At 31.4% G+C, this 22,637-nt stretch overlaps 1 protein-coding gene across 2 annotated transcripts; it reads right to left on the bottom strand.

Moving 5' to 3' along the window:
• Positions 1-20: 20 nt before the first annotated feature.
• On the bottom strand, positions 21-22,584 carry LOC134695958 (hyaluronan mediated motility receptor-like). 2 transcript variants are annotated; one of them, XM_063557460.1, is made up of 19 exons: positions 22,393-22,584; positions 17,463-17,561; positions 16,885-16,967; positions 15,178-15,252; positions 14,491-14,679; positions 13,849-14,050; positions 12,954-13,004; positions 12,313-12,383; positions 11,046-11,221; positions 10,360-10,446; positions 9,458-9,574; positions 8,711-8,781; positions 7,498-7,646; positions 5,066-7,200; positions 4,441-4,545; positions 3,551-3,642; positions 2,947-3,080; positions 1,916-2,075; positions 21-1,669 (listed from the first exon to the last, which is right to left on the bottom strand). In XM_063557460.1, the coding sequence occupies exons 1-19, from the start codon at positions 22,436-22,438 to the stop codon at positions 1,656-1,658; spliced, it is 4,056 nt and encodes a 1,351-aa protein (XP_063413530.1). In that variant the 5' UTR covers positions 22,439-22,584; the 3' UTR covers positions 21-1,655. The 2 variants fall into 2 exon arrangements, with proteins under 2 accessions (XP_063413530.1, XP_063413531.1); XM_063557461.1 differs by having other exon boundaries at positions 7,498-7,643.
• Positions 22,585-22,637: the final 53 nt, after the last annotated feature.

The following is a 22,637-nucleotide window of genomic DNA, read 5'->3' as shown; positions in this document are numbered from 1 at the left end:
AAATCAACATAGAAACGAAATTAAACATGGTCTAAAATTTTAATTGATCTTGATCATGCACAAAATACATAAATAATCAAACTCAACACATGATATGTCAGCCTAAAGTTGAACCTGATTTAAAACAAAACCTTTACTGACATGCTACATAAAGAATCAGTAAGTAACAAGATTGAAAATGTGATTCTATGATCAAAAGTTTATCAGGCAATGATTTAATTTGTGCATATAAATGTGACACATAAGATAATATTTGTGTGGCATATCCCTGCTGCATATATAAAGGTCAAATCAAAGGCATCGTACATATTCATCAAATAGTATGTGCTTGAATTTCATTTAGTGATGTTTAGAAAAGCTTGAGGAAAAATATTTAGAAATATGACTGGCATATCAAGCACTGGTGTTACCAGATCATTTTTTGTAAATACTTTAACAGTTAAAAATGTTGCTAATTCAGGCAAGTGTTAATGAGTTGAGTTTTTTTCTAAACTTTTTTCTCTACATAAGTCTATATCTAGTTATTACTAATCACTACATACTAAAAACTAAAGAACAACAGACACTATAAAAATAAAGGTACAGAGAAAAATTATCGCTTGTAGATCGAACAAAGATGAAAAAGTACCTTCAAGATTTTAACATTTACTAATAAAAAATAAATAGAGGTAGTGTGAAAAATGTGCTGCCATAGGTTTAAAATTGTCATAGTTTAATCCTTTATATTAACTCAGAAAAGATACTTGTACCTATCATACATATAGATTTATAACAAATGATTTAAAAAATAAAAAGTGGTTGCATACATAATTCTACATTAAAAACACTAATAACTATTTAAAGTACAGTATAAAATACAAGGTTAAACTACAGTGGTACTTCACATAATTAAAACCTGCTATTTCCTCGTCTTAAAAGTGATATGCGTGAGTATATATGAAGTAAGAAATGAAGCTGCTGTAATATTCAGTTAACATTTCTGACTAGACGCTGTTCTCAATGGGGTAATACCTATTTAATTATCCAGGTGATATGAGAATATGTTTTGGGAGACACTAAAATTCACAACCTTCAAATGAATATTATATGATCTTGAGAAGTCAAATCTTGGGTTTTATATTTTATGAGGAGGAATGGAATCTTTAAAATCAATCTTACAAATAATATTGCTATCATTTTTGTTTATTAATAATGATTGGGTATTTATATTATGATAAAACAATACATTGTCACAATTATTTCACTCATTGTTAGAATCATTTTACACCATTAAAACTATGTGCTGTGTAACTTGACATACAGTACAAATTCTCTATCATTTTACACAAGGTTACTCTACCAGCTTTTCCGTTAGAAGGTGTTGGTTCACTCGTCACAAATGTTACTATAGTTAAATAATGTGACATCACACATATTGTTAGATTCATTTTACACAATGTCACTGTAAGATTATAAAAGGTAACATATAACACATTATAAGTATCATTTTACACAATGTAACAATAACACTATATTGTCATACTTATAACACACATTGTTAGAATCATTTTACGCAATGTAAAAAATAACACTATATACTGTGCTCCTTGACTTCACACCGCTGACATTTAACAGGTCCATAATGGTTAGGTTCCCTTTCTTTTGGCTTCTTTTCTTTATTTTCTATTTCCTAGAAAAATAAATAAATATATGAAGAATGAGGTTATCAAAAGAAGTAACAGAAAGCAAGTTAAACTTGTACAATGATTTATAAACAGTGTGTTGACTAATTGTGTATGTATTATCAAATGTTTGCTTCAGGATTTAAGAGTCAATAAAAATTTCAAATATAAATGTGTTCATAGGTTTGAAGCTAAAATAATAAATCTGTTTGTTGCAAGAGTATAATACTATTGTGCTGACAAGAACTATTTACCATCCTTTAATGGACTTGATGGTGGAACTGTGTTCTCTTTCGATTGGAAAGCTTTAGATGGATCAAATCTTTTTCGCCCTTCTAATGTCAAGGTCTTTTCCTCTAGTTTCTGGTTGGTTCTTTTAAGCTTATTAACCTGTTCTCTGAGTGAGGTAGTTTCCTTTAAAAAAAAAAAGATTAAAATTTTATTAAAAATATAGATCTAACATATCAAACTTCTGTCTGACCTCACTATAATAACTAATAATTGTTGCCTGTTGAGTTGCTGGATCATCAATCCGTAGGCCCAAAAAAATATATGTCTGTTTAAGGTAATATGCTTTAAAAAAATAGGGTAGGTAGGTTAGTATTTTCATTTTATTTTTAGTGACATGATTTTGAGTGTGCAGTTTTGAGGTCAAGGTCAGAGTTTATCATGGGTCGGCAAGTTACGTAATTTTAATGATTGGATTACTTCCCTTTGTTATTGATTGTAAAAAATGGCAGCACAATGTTTATTTCATCACACAAGTCCTTAAAACAGCTATCATATTCATGATTAGGCAACACTATCTTCACTTTCAACACCAGTTCAGTTTATTTTTCACTTTACGACGGATATAAAATGGCTTAGGGTCAGCACTCAAAATAGGGTTTGTCAGGTAACGGTAAACAGACATATATTTTTTTTTGGCCTTACCAAATTATAAGGTAAGGGATTGCACTGTTGTTGCTTTACATTCTGTCAAGAGTTAAATGGATGGTGACATTAAGAGATGTCAATATTGACTTATTACTATATTTCTCATTAATGGAGATAGATATACCTACTAGTTTAAATCCTATACAATTAAGTTCTTTTTGGGTGTGTACCAATACACAGATTGCTGTTTTTTTTTACATTTAAATTCTTGTCTCTTTTTCCTTTTTATTCCATTATTGATTTATTGTTCATTCACTTCTCAATCTGAATATATATGAAATATTAGCCACTGGACTCGGTTTATGAGTCAATACAAATAGTTTCACCTATTCAGTTATATTGCTAATACCTTTTTCAGACTATTATTTTCTTCTTTTATTTTGACAATATGATGGATTTTCTGTTTTTGATTTTGATGCCCCAGTAATTTGGCATAGGCTTGACTCAATTTATCCATCTCTGCCTGGGCAAACTGACTTCTCCCTGCAATGAAAAACAACCATCAGTCTGTTACATGAATAGTTTAATCTATTACTGGGAAAACTGACTTCTCCCTACAAGGAAAACAACTCTTTCGCTAATCAAACAGCTGTCCCCTAAAAAATATTGCAACATTAAGTATAAACAATCATAAAATAAAATAAAAAGTTCTTTTGGTAAGTAATTTGTCAAGTGTGTCAATTACTGTATAATTCAGGGCTATTCCATTTAAATGTATACTTTCAAACTGGGGTAACCACCTACTGAAACAAATGAAGAATATCATTTAACATTCCTACTGTAGCACCCATTCATAGTGTCTCCCCTGGGTTCCATGTATGTTTTTATGGAAAAGCTTGTAACATACATGTTGTTTGCTCTATGGTCGGGTGGTTGTCGCTTTGACATATTCACCATTTCCTTTCTCAATTTTATATTATATAATTTAAGTACAATCTAATATCAATAATTACCCAGTAGTGCCATTTTCTCCATCTCATAAGCGTCTATCTGTGCCATGAATGGCTCCACTTTTGTCATCAGGTCTTCATACATCTTCTTCCAGCTGTTAATGAAAATAATATAAATAATATATCAAATTGTGATGTCAAATTTTACAGGAACTTTGTGATTTGAAGTTACTGGGGACTATTTAGTATACAAGTGTAAATACAGCTATTCTATTTGTGTTACATTGCGGATATGACTAAATCAGATCATACATTATTCACAATATCACCGACCACATGGACAAAATGGATTTAACTGTAATGGTAAATATCAAGAAGACAACATTACATCTAAAGCTTAAGAAGAAAAGTGTTGCTGAATAATCATAGAACATTGACCAATAATTTAATTTTGGATGTAACACATCTCCTGATTGGCTGACGTTATTTTGTTATGAGCCCATAGACATAATTAAGTCATGTGACCACGAGGTCACAAACGATTTTTCATGGTTTTCTACGGTTTAAAATGGAATTTAGAATTAAATTATAAGAAATGACTGTAATATTTTTTTTTTGTCTATTCGAAATAACATAAAAAATGTAGTGCACACTGTTAAATAACCCGCTACGCACGTTATTCAGTGTGCACCAAATTTTTTTGTCATTTCTTTATAGACAGAAAAAAATATTACAATCATTCCTTAAATAAATCAGACATGAAATGTTATACACAAAAAATTTTAATCTTTGAAAATGATGTCACCCAATAAAACCCCTGGGAGTTTTGAATATGAATCCTATTTTACTATATTTATAATAATGGAGGTTGCAGTTGTTGAAGGAACGGATACAATTGTATGATTGATATAAATATCTTTTTATTAATTAGTTGAGAAGTTTGAGACACCTACTTGTTATCATTGTCCATAGCCTTGGCTTGGTCTCTCAGATCCATTAATTCATCTTCATAGTGTTTGGCCATTTCTTCTTTTTCATCTTCCACTGTGTGTATTTGACTAAACATAAAGTAGTATTTCTATTTAAATACCTGTAACTTGTTTAATAATATAAAGTTATTCATATTAATACTAATAATGGGTGTGAATACTCCAGAATTTGGCCCCAAAGCCTTTCTTCATTTAAAAAACTTTAAAAAATGGCTCCTTGTTACATTCTCATAAAAATTTCTCTTTTCGGAAAAAAAATTAACACCTCAATATCTTAAAACTTATCGTATTTGTTTCAAAAGATTTTGTACATTAAGCAAGCTATTGACATCCTGATAGGCAGACTGCATTCTTCCTACTGTAAAGCTATAAGTATAAGCAGAGATTGATTTCTTAACAAATATGCGGTGTGGGCTTTACTGGTTGTTGAAGGCTGTATGGTGACCTCTAGTTAATTTCTGTGTCAATTGGTCTCTTGTGAAGATTTGTCTTTTTTATACATGAAAAGAATAAATCACTTAAGACTGCCATTAAAGGTAGACATATTTATGACTAATAGATGGACAATTGTATATAGATCTAACTATACCTTTGTAAAGATTGAACTTCCTGTGTTAGCTGATTCCTGTCCTCCTTCACTGAATGGAGAAGTTGAGATAAATCTTCTATTCTATTTATTGATTCACTTTCTTTATGCTTTACTTCGTTTTGCATCGCTTCAGTTTGTGTTCTATATTTCACAGTTTCACTTTCTAATTCTTTAAGTCTGTTTTCTAAAAGCTGTATATTATCAGTCAAATCTCTATTACAAGATTGTTGACCTTTGACCTCAGTTTTAAAAGTTTTTATTTCAGATTCATATTGTAAAGTTAACCTTTCTATGACCTCTTCTTTAGTATCTATTTCCTTTTCAAGTCTTGCATTCTCCGTATTTAAAGTATCGACTATTTTATTAATATCGTTAATCTGCTGATTCAGCATATCTTTCCCTGCCTCAGTGTCCTGTATTTTAACCTTTAGTGAATCAATCTGTGACATCATTTCCTGTTCCACATGTGATATTTCTTTGACTTTATCTTCATACTTCCCTTTGAAATCTTTATACACATGTATTTCTTGTGTTAACTTTTCTACATCGTTTTCCAAGCTGTGAGATCGTACACCTTGATCCTCTAATGTCTCCTGTAATGTCAGGTTCACAGATTGTAGTGTCTCATTCTGGTGTTCTGTGTTTTCTAAACGGGTTTTAATAGAATCTATTTCTGTTCTACTTTCTCTTTCCACATCTTCCAACTTAGTTTCTAAATGCTTAACTAATTCCCCAAGTGCTCCTTTTTCCTCCTCAAGGGAAGTAATCCTTTGTTGTAAGATCTCCTTTTGGTTTGTGACCGTCTGTAATTCTGTGATCAATCTCTCCTGTTCACTTCTCCAGTTGGTCTCCTTCTCTGTTGATTTGTTACTCACTTCTTCTAATGAACTCACTAACTCAGAAAACTGTTTTGAGATGGCCTCTTTTTGTGTTGTTACTTGTTCTAATTTTGATGTTAGCTCTACTTTCTCTTCATCTAATTCTTTCTCTCTAGTATAAGCATCTTCTAATGACTTGAGATGTTGAGATATAGTCTCAGTCTGAACTGTCTCTTTCTCCTTCAGATTCATAGTGTCATTCCTCAACTTTTCAATCTCAGAATGAGCATCTTCCAATGACTCAACATGTTGAGATATAGCCTCAGTTTGACTCTCATCTTTCTCCTTCAAATTTAACAAATCACTTTTCAATGTTTCAATTTGATCCTTAATTTCATTTTCATCCCTCAATTTTTTCTCCTGTAAAAAGTCAATCTCATTCATTAACTGTGTATTTTCTTTGTTTAGACTGTGGAATTTAGCATCCAACTTCTTCAGTTTATCATCAGTGTTTTCTTTATCTACTTTCACTTTGCCTAACTCCTCCTTCTGATGTAATATTTCCTGTTGTTGTTGTACTTTCACTTTCTCTAATTCCTGTATCTGTTCTATCAGGTAAATGTTGTCAGATTTACTTTTTTCTATTTGTGAGGTAAGTGATTGTAAGTTGTTGATCAAATCTTGTTTCTCCTGGATAACTGTCTGAATGTTTCCTGTCATCTGCTCAGCAATATCAAGACGTGTTTGTTTTTCTATTTCTAGTGTATCTTCTACAGTTGTTAGTTTCCCTTCAAGGTTAGAAACTTCTTCCTTCAAACTTGCTTGCTTTTTTTGTGTGATTTCCAGTTCAGTTTGTATGCTTTCCTTTTCTTTCAGAACCAGTTGTAACTGGTTTGTCAATTCCTTGTGTCCGTCCTCCATTTTCTCCTCAACAGCAGATTTGAGATGATTCATCTCTTCTAGTTCTCTACATAACTTGATGTTTTCCTCGGTAACAGAAATCTCACGATGTTCTAAATGTAATATTCTATCTGCATGTTGTCTTGCTGTTTCTTGGTTGACCTTGTTTTCGTGTTGTATTTGACTTTGAAGTGACCTCTCCATTTCCTCTAGACTGTGAATTCTGTGTTGTAAGTTTATGATATCACCCTCCTTATCTTCTATGCTGTCCATTAAGTTCTGTAATTCCACTTTTGTGGCCTCTAGTGATATCTCCAAGTCTGTTATTTTCTCTTCTTTATCAACAACTAACATCTGGAGGTCAGAGGTCAGCTGTTTCTGTTCATCTAATTCATAGATAAATTTTTCCACATTCTCCTGAAAATTAAAACAAAACTTGATAACAACTTCTAAGCAATACATTGATGCTCAAGATAAACACATTAACAACAAGGTCTTCACTGTTACAACAAGTGTTTTTTCTTCAAATTCCTAACAACAATCATACGCTCATATGATATACCAATTTTTGTTGATTTTGTGGGTACAGGAGAATCACAAATTTAAATGTTCATTAATTAATTGCATAAGTTATGTCAGGAAAAACCTTTTTGTTCACTCTCTCTCTGATATTAAATGTTGTTCATGTCAGACGTGTTTTCTATAAATTATTACCTTCTCTTTGTTGATGGAATGGACCAGTTCTTTATTCTTGGACTGTAGGAATTGATATTGGTCCTGGACCTCCATCAGATGACATTTAGTAACATCCAGTTGGGACTGAACTTGATCGGATTTCACATTATTCTGATTTTGTTCCTCTGCTGAAAAATACAAACTATCATAAAAATTCAGAGATATGACATGACTGCCATTGAGACATCTATCTAATGTCCAGTGTTGGGAGGCCTATTTTATTTTTGGTGTAATGAATTGATACACATTATATTGATTCTTGATAAGTAATTACAGTATCAACATAACTTTTATTTTATTTTCGTTAGTACTACTATGATATGTTCAAATTCAAAATTTCGTCAGACAGGAACTGCAGTCAAGATATCGATTATCTGATGATTTTAAAGATTGTGGCCTCATAGAAATACAGTCGATAAATTAAAATTTTATGGGACTTCATGAAACCTATTAGGATTTTTTATTTTGTTTTTTAATGTATTTTATGAAACAATCCTAACATATTTTATAACACAATAAAAAACTCACCGAATTGACCTTCAATAAAATAATAGACTCACCAAATTTAATTCAATAACTTGATACTCACTAAATTGACCTTCAATAACATTAAACTCACCAATTGACCTTCAATAACATAATACTCACAAAATTGACCTTCAATTACATAATACTCACCAAATTGACCTTCAATAAAATAATACTCACCAAATTGACCTTCAATAACATATACTCACCAAATTGACCTTCAATAAAATAATACTCACCAAATTGACCTTCAATAACATAATACTCACCAAATTGACCTTCAATAAAATAATACTCAACGAATTGACCTTCAATAACATAATAGACTCACGAAATTGACCTTCAATAACATAATACTCAACGAATTGACCTTCAATAACACAATACTCACGAAATTGACCTTCAATAAAACAATACTCACGAAATTTACCTCCAATAACATAATACTCACCAAATTGACCTTCAATAAATAATACTCACCAAATTGACCTTCAATAACATAATACTCACCAAATTGACCTTCAATAAAATAATAGACTCACGAAATTGACCTTCAATAACATAATACTCACCAAATTGACCTTCAATAACATAATACTCACGAAATTGACCTCCAATAACATATAATACTCACCAAATTGACCTTCAATAAAATAATACTCACCAAATTGACCTTCAATAACATGGTACTTTTCTGTTAATGTCTTGATGTTTTCATTCAATGTTCCATTTTCTCTGAAATGATTTATATGATTAAATACTCTATCAAAAATAAGATATAAATAGACTTATAAACAGTTGCACCATCTCAGAGCAATATAAACAATTCTATTTTTTTGTTAAATATGAAATTAAAATCAAGTTATTATCAGGGCTAAAGGGCTAATGATACAGTTACGTGGGAAGTAATGACATCACTTACACTAAAATCAGAATAATTTTATAAAATTTTATTTTTTACAAAGATTGTTGAAAATGGATTCTATCACTGCATCATGTATGATAGCATATAAATCGATTTGAGACAGTTATAAATTTTACAAAATGCAGATTTTCGCTGTAAAAAGCAGTGGGATCAAAACTACAATATGCTTTAAAGACACATGAAAATTTTATAATATGCACATAAAAATGAGGTCAAGGAGTATGGACATACGTCAGATGAAAACTTCAGACCATAATATACAAAATATGGATTATAATTTCTTCAATCATCTGAAATGAAAAGCTTAATACAAAACGATAACACTGACACCAACAGAAAAACATCTGTATGTTTCACATTCTGTTACATACTTGTTGAATAAGGAAGCTATTTGACTTGATGAATAAGGACGCTATTTAACTTGATAAATAAGGAAGCTATTTGAAGTGTGTAATGACTATGAAGGTGTTGTATAAATAATCTTACTCTTCCAGGATATCCAATTTCTCCAGGAGACTGGCTTTCTCTGCTCTGACCTCAAACAATATCTGTCCTTCTTCCTTCAAGTTATCTTGTTTGGAAAATACCTCTCCTTTTAAATATCTAAAAATAAAAATAAAAGATAATCTCACAACCTGGTTTAAAGTTACTGTGCTGCTAAATTCTATTAACTTTGCATAGATCCAGTATTCTCTTTACCTTGTGGAAAGTGAAATGTTTCAAATATATAAAAACTTCCTAAATGTCCAGTTTCATTTTTTGTTGAACTTCTAAGCCATTTTAAAACACATGTTTATCCTGGCTTTAAATTGCCATACCTAGTTATAATACATTGGAAATACTAGTTACATGGTAATAGTCCACTTCATTTATTATAAAAAGAAAAAAGTTTACTAAATACAAGAATGTGTCCATAGTACATGGATGCCCCACCGGCACTATAATTTCCTATGTTCAGTGGACCGTGAAATTGAGATAAATCTCTAATTTGACATTAAAATCAGAAAGATCATTTCATAAGGAACATGTGTACTAAGTTTCAAGTTGTTCAGACTTCAACTTCATCAAAAACTACCTTGACTAAAAACTTTAAACTGAGGAGACTAGCGAAGTGACCAACAAACTGATGGATGCACAGACCAGAAAATATAATGGCCCAGGATAAAAGATGTTTTTCTCTCTAAAAAATAACTTATCTTTCCACACAAACAACAATCAATAAAGGTTACAAATTCAATTGATAATTGAAACCTTATCTTTGAAGTCTTCATTGAAAGTGCATAAACATAAGGGATCTGCACAATATTTTCCCAGATTCTCGGGTTAACTTCTTCAATCTCTTGGAATATCTTGGTGTTTACTTATAAATCTTTAAAATGGTTCAATACCTGATATCATCCTCTTGACTCCAGGTTTCTGACTTTAAATCTTTGATCATCTTTTTTAATGTGGAATATTTAGTTGATAACATACTCCTGAAATAGTACAGTATATTACATGTTACAGTAGAATCATTAGTGTAAATAATCAATCAACATAATTTAATAAATTTTTATAACTTTATTGGTGCAGGAAGCCAGAGTGCTATGAGAAAACCACAGACCTTTGATATGAAAACTGACAATCCCAGAAAAAAAAGATTGAAATCGAGAGCATTTGCACGAGCAGGGATCAATGTCACAACCTCAGTGTTGACTGACTAGTGATAACAATAGTAGAACTACTTAGACCACTCGCTACCGATGCACCCATGACCACATTGTGAAGATCTGATGAGTCGACTTTTAATAGTTTATTCTAATGTATGGCTTTTATACCACTGTCCCATGTTTTTTGTGTGTAATTAAATGGAAGTTGTAGGTTCCAGTCGGTTTTTGTCACTAAATTTTCATATTTTGTTATGTCTGGGTTTTTTTTATAGTTGACTATATACAGTATGAGTTTTGTTCATTATTGATGGTCATAAGGTAACCTATAGTTCTTTAAATCCGTTATCATTTGAACTGTGTTGGACAGTTGTCTCATTGGCAATCATACCACACCTTTTTATTTTACACATGTTATTCTAAATTACCTGTTTTTTTCAAGAGTGTCAGATTCCTCCCTATAATCTTTCAAGGCTATCTCCTTTTTCTCCAGATTTTGTTCCAGATCTACTTTGTCCGCCATAATCCTTTCATACCGGGTCTTAAACAACTGTATCTTCTTGTCGAACTCTTGAATTGTCTCATTAAAACGTTTCTGTAACTTCTACAAATCAGAGTCAAATCATGAAATATCATTACAGCTAATTTCCTAATGCATGTAAAGCAAAACTTTGGTTGCCTTGCTTGCTTTGTTTGTATAATTTTTTATACAAGCTTTGTAAATAAAATTAACATCTTTAAACAATATATATAGGCAAAGTTTAACCTGTATATATAATATTTGAATTTAATTGGGTGTTATCCTAATTATTGTACAATATAAAAACAAAGCCAGTAAGCTAACTAAAGTCTTGCTCTACATGCTTTAGGAAATTAGCTGTAATAGATACAAAGGGTTATCCTTGAATCAGTTGATACCATGACACAGTTACAGCTGTATTTCTGTTTCTAGATTTCTTCTTTTTTTAATTTTTACATTTTCTCATTTGTTATAAAGACAAGCAACTTTGCCTCTTTATTAATCAAAAGAAACTTTCAAAACTACCAAAATATTCCTTCTATTGACAAAGAAACAGCTATGCGTAGGAACTATTTTGCTTAAAATATGTACTGCTTTCTTTCAAACCAGGCCTGAATTAGTGGTTCTATACCTTTATATATAGATATGTAAATTTTTTTTTTACAAATTTCTCACTCAGAGGTATTTTATTCAACGATTTTCTTGGTATAAACATGTAGATATGCAGTTTTACCTCAATGATTTTCTTGGTATAAACATGTAGATATGCAGTTTTACCTCAATGATTTTCTTGGTATAAACATGTAGATATGCAGTTTTACCTCAACGATTTTCTTGGTATAAACATGTAGATATGCAGTTTTACCTCAATGATTTTCTTGGTATAAACATGTAGATATGCAATTTTACCTCAACAATTTTCTTGTTATATTGATATGCAGTTATACCTCAACGATTTTCTTGTTATATAAATATGCAGTTTTACCTCAACAATTTTCTTGTTATATTGATATGCAGTTATACCTCAACGATTTTCTTGTTATATAAATATGCAGTTATACCTCAACAATTTTCTTGTTATATAGATATGCAGTTCTACCTCAACAATTTTCTTGTTATATAGATATGCAGTTTTACCTCAACGATTTTCTTGTTATATAGATATGCAGTTTTACCTCAATGATTTTCTTGGGGTTTTCTGTTTTCATATTGACAGCCAAATCTTCACTGCCTTTTCTTTTGAAACCTGTAATAAGAAATCAAACATTTTTACCAAAATACTTCAACAGTAAGTTAAACATCTTCAAATAATTTTTCCATCATTTTAAGATATCTACAATTTTGTGCTATTGGCAATTCATTTTTTATAGGAATATCTAATATGGATGTGATTGGCTGCTTTGTGGAATATTCAATGTCTAGACTCATAAACAGGGTTTCAACTGCATTTTTCCATCCAATATACATGAACATTTTATTCTTGTTAATTTAATTTATGTCTAGATTCAAAATTAAATTTTAGTGAAAATATAAATTTTTGAAGAAAGTTTTACTTTTTAAAAATGGAAGATGTAAAACAAATTTTTAAAACTTTTGGTTTCTAAACAAAGTTTTAGTTTGGGGTTGATTTTTTTCAAATTAAATACCATTAAAAGTTTTGCATGTGAAATTAAAGTGAAATAATTGTTGTTAAAGTAGCTCTTTTAAAAATGTTTCTGTTTGTGTACATCCCTGGCTTGTAAATATTTCGGCATTGCATGTTCCTAATGAAGGTAAATCCACATAAACGGTTTTCCCCCCAATGTATGTTACTTACTGCTTATTTCTGAGTTGTTCCTAGGTGTGCAGTTATGATCAGCATCAATATCTAAAAAAAAAATGTAAAATATTACAACTGTTATACCGTATCCAACATGCCATGTTTTCTCATTATCACAATGTCATGACATAATTCTTATCATTCTCTATCAAAGTACCAGACTTCAATTGTTGTGCTGTAACCACTGTCCCAGGTAAGGGAATTGCTGACCACTCATAAACATGTTAAACCCTGCAACATTCTTTATGTGCCTATACCAAGTCAGGAGCTTGTAATTCAGTGGTTGTCATTGGGTCATGTCTCATATTTGTTTTTCATAATTCATATTGTATAAATAATTTGTTCTTATGTTGTACTGTTATACCACTGTCCCAGGTTAGGGGAGGGTTGGGATCCCGCTAACATGTTTAACCCCGCCACATTATTTATGTATGTGCCTGTCCCAAGTCAGGAGCCTGTAATTCAGTGGTTGTCGTTCGTTGATGTGTTACATAATTGTATTTCCTTAATTTTTTTACATAAATAAGGCCATTAGTATTCTCGTTTGAATTGTGTTACATTGTCTTATCAGGGCCTTTTATAGCTGGCTATGCAGTATGGGCTTTGCTCATTGTTGAAGGCCGTACGGTTACCTATAATTGTTAATGTTTGCGTCATTTTGGTATTTTGTGGATAGTTGTCTCATTGGCAATCATACCACATCTTCTTTTTTAAAGGTCATGTAGGTTCACATTTTTCATGTCAGGGCATTCATTAGCTGTCTTCATAGTATGTAATTTCAAGAGTTATTTTATATCTGGAATAAATATATTTAAACTAAGAATTCCATCATTTATTGTACGATAACACTAGAAAAAAAAAAATCTCAAAAATAGGTGTGATTAAAACATACCCAAATGATGGATTCTTTCTTCTATCACCATGACAACATTTTCTAAAATATGTAGTTCATTGTTCTGGTGATTCTGTGTGATATCCAATTCATGTTTAACACGAGATATTTCTTTATTCTTACACTCCATCTGGTGTTTCAGGGAAGATAACTCATGCTGAAGACTTTCTTGTTTCTTACATGCTGTGTCTGCATTTGACATCTGCTCAGAAAAAAAGTACAACAAACATGTTAAAGTTATTCTTTAGTAAAGTTAAATGGGTCCAGTTAAATATAAACAATTTACAAAAATTGAAATAAAAGAGTGCCCTACTTCAATATATATTAGTAATTCATATTTGAGATAATCACAAAATTCAGAAATTAAGTATAACATTAGATTAAAGCTTTGCTACAGAACAAGTCTTGTAATAGATTGATCATTATTTACTCGATGTTCAGAAGCAAATTTTTCCAGTATATTCAGGCCACAAACAAATTTACAATAAATCCGAAAGGTAGGGTCTATGGTTTGGTTGACTGGGGTGACCGATAGAGAAGTTTACTGCCAAGAAAAACATGGCATTGTTAGAAAGGGCAGAAATTGTGCCTAGCGAAAAGACACCAAAATAACTGTATTATTAATGAAAAAGAAATATACACCTTATTTCTGAGGACTTCATTACTTTTCTTTAGCTCCTTCAATTCTTTTTCTAGTGAAGCTATTTTTGCCTGAAGGGAGATTTTATCTGTGTGAGCTGTTTGTAATCTTCCTTCTAATTTAACTATATCGTCTTCTCTGTGTGTTAACTGCTTATCTAAGTTATTTCTCTCCTGAACTAACCTTTTTATCTGTAAGCAAACAATGATTTATCAATAGGTCTAAATGAAGAAATAACTGCCATACGTTTATTTTTAATGTGTAATATTGTCAAAAAATTGCTATTAGTGGGAAGAACATGTTAAAAGAATTAAACTTTTAATCCATAATGCAATTTCAAAATTTGAAGTAAAATTTAAAATTGTAGATTAATTTTTGATTTAAATTAAAATTGTAGATTTATTTTCCATATTAATGCAGCAACACATTCTGTACGTAGATACTTATCCCAAGTCTGTAATTCAGAGTTTGTCGTTTGATGCTATGTTACATATTTGTTTTTTGTTAAAAAAAAAAGTACATAAATTAGGCCGTTTGAAGCTGACTGGAGTATGGGTTATGCTCATTATGCTCATTGTTGAAGGCCATATACCTATAGCTATGAATGTTGGTGTCATTTGGTCATGTTTTGTGGCGAGTTGTCACATTGTCAATCATACCACATCTTCTTTTTTAAGTCAATAATATACCTCTCGTTCCAGATCTTTGATTTTTGCCATTTCCAAGGAGTTTTCTGAAGTTTTGTGATTTTTCTTTTTATCTCCCTGCAAATAAAAGATATGATTATTACATTAAATTCTATTCCATACCAGATAGACAGAGATACATGTAGATACTTTCCACTTAATAGAAAACATGCCTGATTTTTAATTATAGTAGCATAAAACATTGTGCTTCAGTTCCATGCCAACATGAAGTAAAATACCTTAAAATGTTGAACTTAACATAACTCTGTAACAGTTTTATGCCATAAAGCTTTATATTTTGATATTTTTCATTGTAAACTTAGCAGTACATAGATTAATAAAAAAAAAAGTTGATCCAACCATGTGCTCCTATATTGCACATTAAGATTTTCGGACTAACCAATGACTTATGACCATCAACCATTCCTACATTTAACATGTTATAATTAATTCTAACATGAGGTCCTTCAAAAGTACACACCCGTGGTAAAATATGAATATATTCCCTGGGCTGTTCCGATCATACTCCCACGTCATATGTTATTTATGAATGAGCTTCCAAACGTCATTGAACGATGACGTAAGAATATAAGCATTTAACGTGAAAATATACGCTTCTGAACCGAAAATCATCACAACAAGGAAATGTAAACAAACAATGCTAAAATATGGTATAAGCCATTTTTTTTTTAAATATATAAGACATATAAGTAAATTTTCATTTTGATTCATCCAAAACGATCTAAATACGTTATTGAAAATAGTTTAAGCATGTCACTAATTCAGTTAGCTCTGTTCTTTTACGCCAATTAAATAGTGTGTTTATTTATGGGAACAGCAAATATTTGCCTCCACCTAGAGCGCTTCAATCCAACAGAATTGCCATATTTGTCCTATTAGAATCGAAATAATTCATGGGGGCTTGAATATATCTAGATTTTACCACGGGTTGTCCCTTTATGCCGATATTTTACGCCTCCCTATCACTCAGGTTAAAATTAAGAAATAATTCATGGGGGCTTGAATATATCGTGATTTTACCACGGGTTGGCCCTTTATGACAAATCTTTTACCCCTGAGCGATAGCGAGGGGTAAAATATCGACATAAAGGGACAACCCGTGGTAAAATCTAGATATATTCAAGCCCCCATGATTTATTTCCATTCTGATAGGACACATACAGCAATTCTTTTGGATCGAAGCGCTCTAGGTGTAGGCAAATATTTGCTGTTCCCATAAATAAACTAGCGTAAAAGAACGGAGCAAACTGCATTAGTGACATGCTTAAACTATTTAAAATAATGTATTTAGACAGTTTTGGATGAATTTGAATAATAATTTATTTATATATGTCTTATATGATGTTCAATAAAGGGCTTTTGCCACATTTTAGCATCATTTGTGTATGTTTCCTTGTGATGATTTTCAGATTCACAAGCGTGTATTTTCCCATAAAATGCTTACATTCTAACGTCATTGTTCTATGACTTCGGGTATCTCATTCATAAAAAAGCATATGACGTGGGAGTACAATCGGAACAGCACTGGCAATATATTCATATTTTACCACGGGTGTGTACGCAAAGCGTTTGAAGGACGTCATGTTAGAATATTTGTCATAAAGGGGCAACCCGTGGTAAAATCTAGATATATTCAAGCTCCCATGAATTATTTCTTAATTAGATCTATCAAAAGCTTCAGCTACTAACCCCATTACTACATGTTGATTGATTCAATGGGCACTTTTTAACTGGTGTATCAATGTCAAAAGATCCAGGTCCAAGAAGAATATCTGAAAAAAAGAAATTACAATTTTACATTTACAAACTCACTTGCCAGTATATAAAGTTTGTAATATTTAGTTAAACAATAATGATTGATTGTTTGTGTTTTAATACCACTTTTGAGCTATTTTGTGGCAATCAGTTATTATTGCTGGAGGAAGCGGTAGTGCCCTTGATGTTGACTGGCTAGCTAGTGATTACAGTTAACTGTGGATTCATTAATATTCAATGGATACCATTTTTGTGATTTTCGTTGGTAAAAGGGAACCTGATAGCATAGAAGTGTCATTTCTCTATAACAGAAATAACATTGTTTTTATAAAACGTTTACTTCTATGGCTTCTTGTCCTTCACCTATTTTCATTTGTCCTGGACAAGCTCATGAAGCTGACAAATGGTAATGTTGAGTCCAACTGATCGATCCCCTGTTATATCTAACAATATATATTACCTATTGATGTTTTGAAAAGATCCCTTCCAGTTTATAACAATACATATATTACCTTTTGGTGTTTTGAATCGATCCCCTCCTTTATCAAATTGCATAGAAACAGCTTTATCCTTCTGTTTAGGATCATATGAGCCAACAGGAGGTGCACAACCTATAAAACACATACAGATCATTTTAGTCATTCAATAAATTTAAATTTCAACATGTTTTTCTTGTTTTATCCATTTTAAGTACCGAACAAGTTGTGGATGATGTTGTTAGGACACTCATTCCAATTAATAATTGACCGGGAAGGATATTTAGGTCCTTTACTTAGAATGATTTCCACTCTCAGTCATAAACAATGTTAATGTCTCCTGTTATAACATGGGGACTGGGGCCATAAATGTATTCAGAATAATGGCAATTTCATGAGGTAGGTGTACCGTCACTGATATTGACACCTTTAAACACTTCGCTATAATGATAAAATACATATTTAAAAGTATGTTAATGCGAGTGGAATGAGTAATTTTTTTCTTTCTTTTGTCAGCTGTGCCATTCATGCGTCGATATTCATTATTAAAATTATCAGGATTTGATCATAACTGGTCTGTTTCCGATGAATCTTTAATACTATGACCCGTAGTTCTTACAAATATTTCAATGATGGACCAGGGATCTCCATGGATGAAAATTTAACGATGGAGGAACTTTCACCATCACTTACCATGTCTATTCTGTACAGTGTAGCGTGATCCAAAGTATTTCTTCCCTCAATGTAAGGAATTGTGAACATGCTAATTCATTGCTTATTTAAATTATATTTTTGAACTTTCATTTTAGAAGTATCAATATTTTCATTAATTGCCCTTTGTAACGATTCAAATGCCAAGCCTCCATGCTCCCCTTAGTTGAGTATGAATTATAACTGTCATGAAGGTCCCTCTGTAGTTTTTCTACTATTTTTGGTAATTGTTATGTGGGTTAAAAATCATGTGGAGCTTGTGTTTCACAGACACAGACAAATTAATAAGTCATGAACCCATCACCAGTATGGTTGATTTGCGATAACAAAACGATTTGTACGGGTTATGTAAAAGGCTGAAGAGATTTGTAAAGCAAACGTTGACAAATGAAAAGGTTTTTAATGACTTTATCTAGCAAATTGATGCTATGCAACATGCATCTTTCGAGTCTGAATATAAACCGGAAACGCAGATGTATCAATTTGATTGTAAACTACGAAATGAATCTGAACAGAATTACAATACAATATCTTTTCACAGTAAATATTTAAGTTTTTACTTTTTAACCTTTAAAGTAATTCTATATTATGGTTACAGCAGTACTCGAGTTATTTGAGATGAAATAATATTAATGACTTAGGTCTTATTTTGTACTTCTTAAAGGGGCATTAGCTGTCAAATTCATGGTCACCGATTTGACTCAAATTCTCATAATTGATTTATAACAATGTAAAACATTTATCCAAACTACCAAAAGTCTAAAATAAACAGGATACAGAGCATGGCATAGATAATATGTAGGTTTGTTTCATGTGTATGTTAGTCCAGACACCATCTAATTAACTATTGATTTGACCTCAGATGACCATATAAGCGATGTAAACATAAATAACAATATCAATAGATTAAACCAACATGTGCAATTGGATTTTTATAGGTCTGTTTGATTTTATCTTATAGATTAAAATTTATGTGTCTCATTGTTTTTAACCGTATAAGAATGATTTTATATAGATAGAATCAGTAATCAAATGATTTACTGTAGTTTCACTTTCATTGTTGACATTCTTTTTTCTTTAAATAACCTGTACACGTACATGTATAATGCATGCGTTGTCAATCTCTAGCGAGGGGTTAAATTGAAGTTCACATGAATATGGATTGAATGAGGTCGGCTAATTCACTTGCAAGTGAAACAGTAATTATCAATGTTTCATTGCTTAATTTGACAAAATTAAACCATTTTGGCTGCTAAATGCAAATTATTATTTCACTATTTCATATTTCACTTTCATTATTGATTGAACAAAAAAAATATTACTTAAGATTTTTTATATATCTGGTAGCTAGTGCCCCTTTAAAAAAAAGGGGGATGCTGATTCGTATTAAAGTTAAAATAAAAGCATGTCTTCGACTTGTTAAACTGTTTTCTTTCTAACTGGATAATTAATTTATTTATTTAATCTAAATTATCATAAGCATTTGCTGAAACTTAGTTGAATAATTTGATAAATGAACCCTCTATCTTCAGATAGTATTCTCTTGTCTGGTATGTTGATCTACCTGTACAAGCTCAGGTACAAGTGATGAGAGATTTAATCCGGATATCAGATCCCTCAGGTGTTAGAACTGGATTATAATATAATATAGCCTAGAAGGGCTGTAAGCTCATGAGTCTTGCTGAACCGATTAAAAATCTCTTCCATGTAATGACATGCTAATAATTAAGTCAATGCTTTGATGTGATAGTTCCACTTTGATCTGACAGCAAAAAATCCCAATCTTGATCTAGATAATACAAAAGGGCACATGGCATCAAATTTTACAAAGAAAAAGAGCATTGCATCAAAACATAGGCCATGGCGTTGTGCCATACAAAATTGCTTTAGATAAAACACTTATCACTCCTTACAACTCATTCTAAATTCTATTTGTAAGGGGTAAATCTGACATGAAAAAATGTTGATGAAACACAGTCATATCAAATTTAAGTGTACAACCATGTACGCTGATAAACAAAATACTCTCAGCCAATCAGAAGATCAGTTACTGTATGAAACAGTTTTTTAAAAAAAAGGGACCTTCAGTTTTTTAATCAAAATTATTAAAAGTTTATTTTAAAGATTGTAATTTGAGATAAGTTTTCATCTATACCAGCAAACTTTTATAATTTTTTTATAAATACTACCACTGGACCTCAAAAGAGAAGAAGCCGGTATCCGACAAATTGCAAAAATAAAATCATATAAAATCACTATCCCTATTAAACAAATTTTTGAAGATTGGAAAAATATAAGTGAACCTGAAAAAATAATCTCACCAATTGGAAGAATGGTATTACAGGCTGAAGACATGAAAAGGTCAACAGAGATTGATTCTGACTGTATAGTCTCAATTTGAATTCCGAGGGTTAGCAGCCTCAAAATCACCACCAGAGTATTGGAAAAATCTCGGAAGTTCAAAGTCTAGATCAGAGGAACAAGCATTTCAGGGAAAAAATATTATTTTGGAAAAAATACATCAACTTAAAAATAATACAACATTAGCTTTCACTGATGGCTCCTGCAAAGGAAATCCAGGTCCATGTGGTGCTGGGGCAGCTATTTTAATATCAAACAGCACAGAACATGTGGAGTTAACCCAGCTAGTTTCCAATATAGGATCTATTTTATTAGGGGAATTAGTAGCTATCAAGCTAGTAATAGATTTTCTTTTAATTCCAAACAACAGAAAAAACACTGAATCTATCCAAATTTTCTCAGACAGCCAATCAGCAATTGGAATTTTAACTTTAAATTGGAAATCTGATAATTATGGCAAAACTATTCATGATATTAAAATTGGTATATTGGCACTTAAATCTGAAGGAATCATGGTTTCCATTGAATGGACCCCTGGACACGCTGACATACAAGGTAATGAACTAGCAGACCAACTAGCTAAAAAAGCAGCACAGGAGGCAGAAAAAATACAAAGCATTCCAGTATTTACAAGACAAGATATACAAAAAGGAGCAAAAGACAGTGTTATGGTAAAATGGCAAAACCGATGGGACACCAGTGATAAAGGAAGAAGATATTATGCCTTTCAACAAAATGTAAAAAATACACTTCCAAAAGACAAGCCGTCAACTGAAATATATAGAATAACTACAAGTCTAAGAACAGGATATTGCAATTTAAACTTTTACAAATCAACAATATGCCCAGCACTCATCGACAAATGCAGCTGTGGACAAGTAGAAACAGTAGACCATTACCTGCTGGATTGTGAAAATTATGAGGAGGCTAGAGACAAACTCCGCTCAGCACTCTACTTCATAACAGCAAAACTAACACTTGAATCTGAAGTATTGTTAGCAACAACAGAAAATGATAATTACAAACATCACATAGAAGATATTCAGCATTTGTTAGGGGTCTTTATTAAAGATACTGGAAGGTTCACAAAATAGATAGTTAAGGTTTTATAAGAGTTAATTACTTATTCAATTTTTTTTTTTTTTTTTTTGGGTAATTAATTATTGAATTATTTATTAAGTTACATATTTTTTTCTGCAGTGCCACATTATAAATACAAATGTACCAATGAGTTTTATACAAAAGTGACGTAAATTTACCAGTGTGATTCAAATTACAGAGAGATTATAGTGTCAAGTTGACACTTCTAAAGACTAAAGACTTCTAGAGTTGTTTACTTTGAAAATTAAGATAATATTTAATAATGGTTTATTTCTTCAGATATACACACATTGCCAATTGTAAACCTTAAGCAAATCGCAAGAGGTGGTAAAAAAAATCAATAGGAATATCAATATACAAATGTAAACACAGACACCCTTCTAGCAAGATAATCTTAGACCAGGAAAGGCACCGAAGGATATGAAAGGGCAGATATTTGCTCCGACAGCTGCCATTGGAGTGAAAAAAAATATTGTTTTGTTTACATAAATGAGGAAATGAAATACGCTTTACAAAAACTATTGTTTAGGTGTGACTATAAAGCGAAAATAGTGATGGTAATATTTGTCACTGCAGTTGTAAATAAAAAAACACAACAAAGCCAAAGGAGCCACTGTGCATGCAGTTGTTTAAGCTACAGATTACGAGAAAAACCAATTTGATCATTGCAATTATAATCTTGTACCCCATTTTTTTACCAGGTCCCGATTTTGTATAGGTGCCGAATTGACAACTTTTTTTTATATTTGCATTGATCAGCCTCAGTGAATCTTTAATCTATATTTTCACCCACCTGTCTTTTCGTTAAAGCGTTTAAATGGTGCTTTAGAAAACGCCATAATGCTGGTTTTTTTTCTATTACTGATACTTTGTCATTAGGTATGTAGGGATATTCAACAGATATCTATGCAGATATGCTTAGGACCGCCAGATTTTCGAATTTCTTCTTTCACTTTTTCGCTTTGACCAATGAAATTTGTTTCCGGAAGTAGAAGTAAAATTAGCTCGCATGATTTTGACGGATTATTTTTTTCCGGA

The sequence above is a fragment of the Mytilus trossulus genome, chromosome 14 (genome assembly GCF_036588685.1).
Source record: "Mytilus trossulus isolate FHL-02 chromosome 14, PNRI_Mtr1.1.1.hap1, whole genome shotgun sequence".
In the NCBI taxonomy this organism is placed as follows: Eukaryota; Metazoa; Mollusca; class Bivalvia; order Mytilida; family Mytilidae; genus Mytilus; species Mytilus trossulus.
Note: the sequence above shows the minus strand (reverse complement) of the source record. Positions and strands in the feature narration are given on the sequence as shown.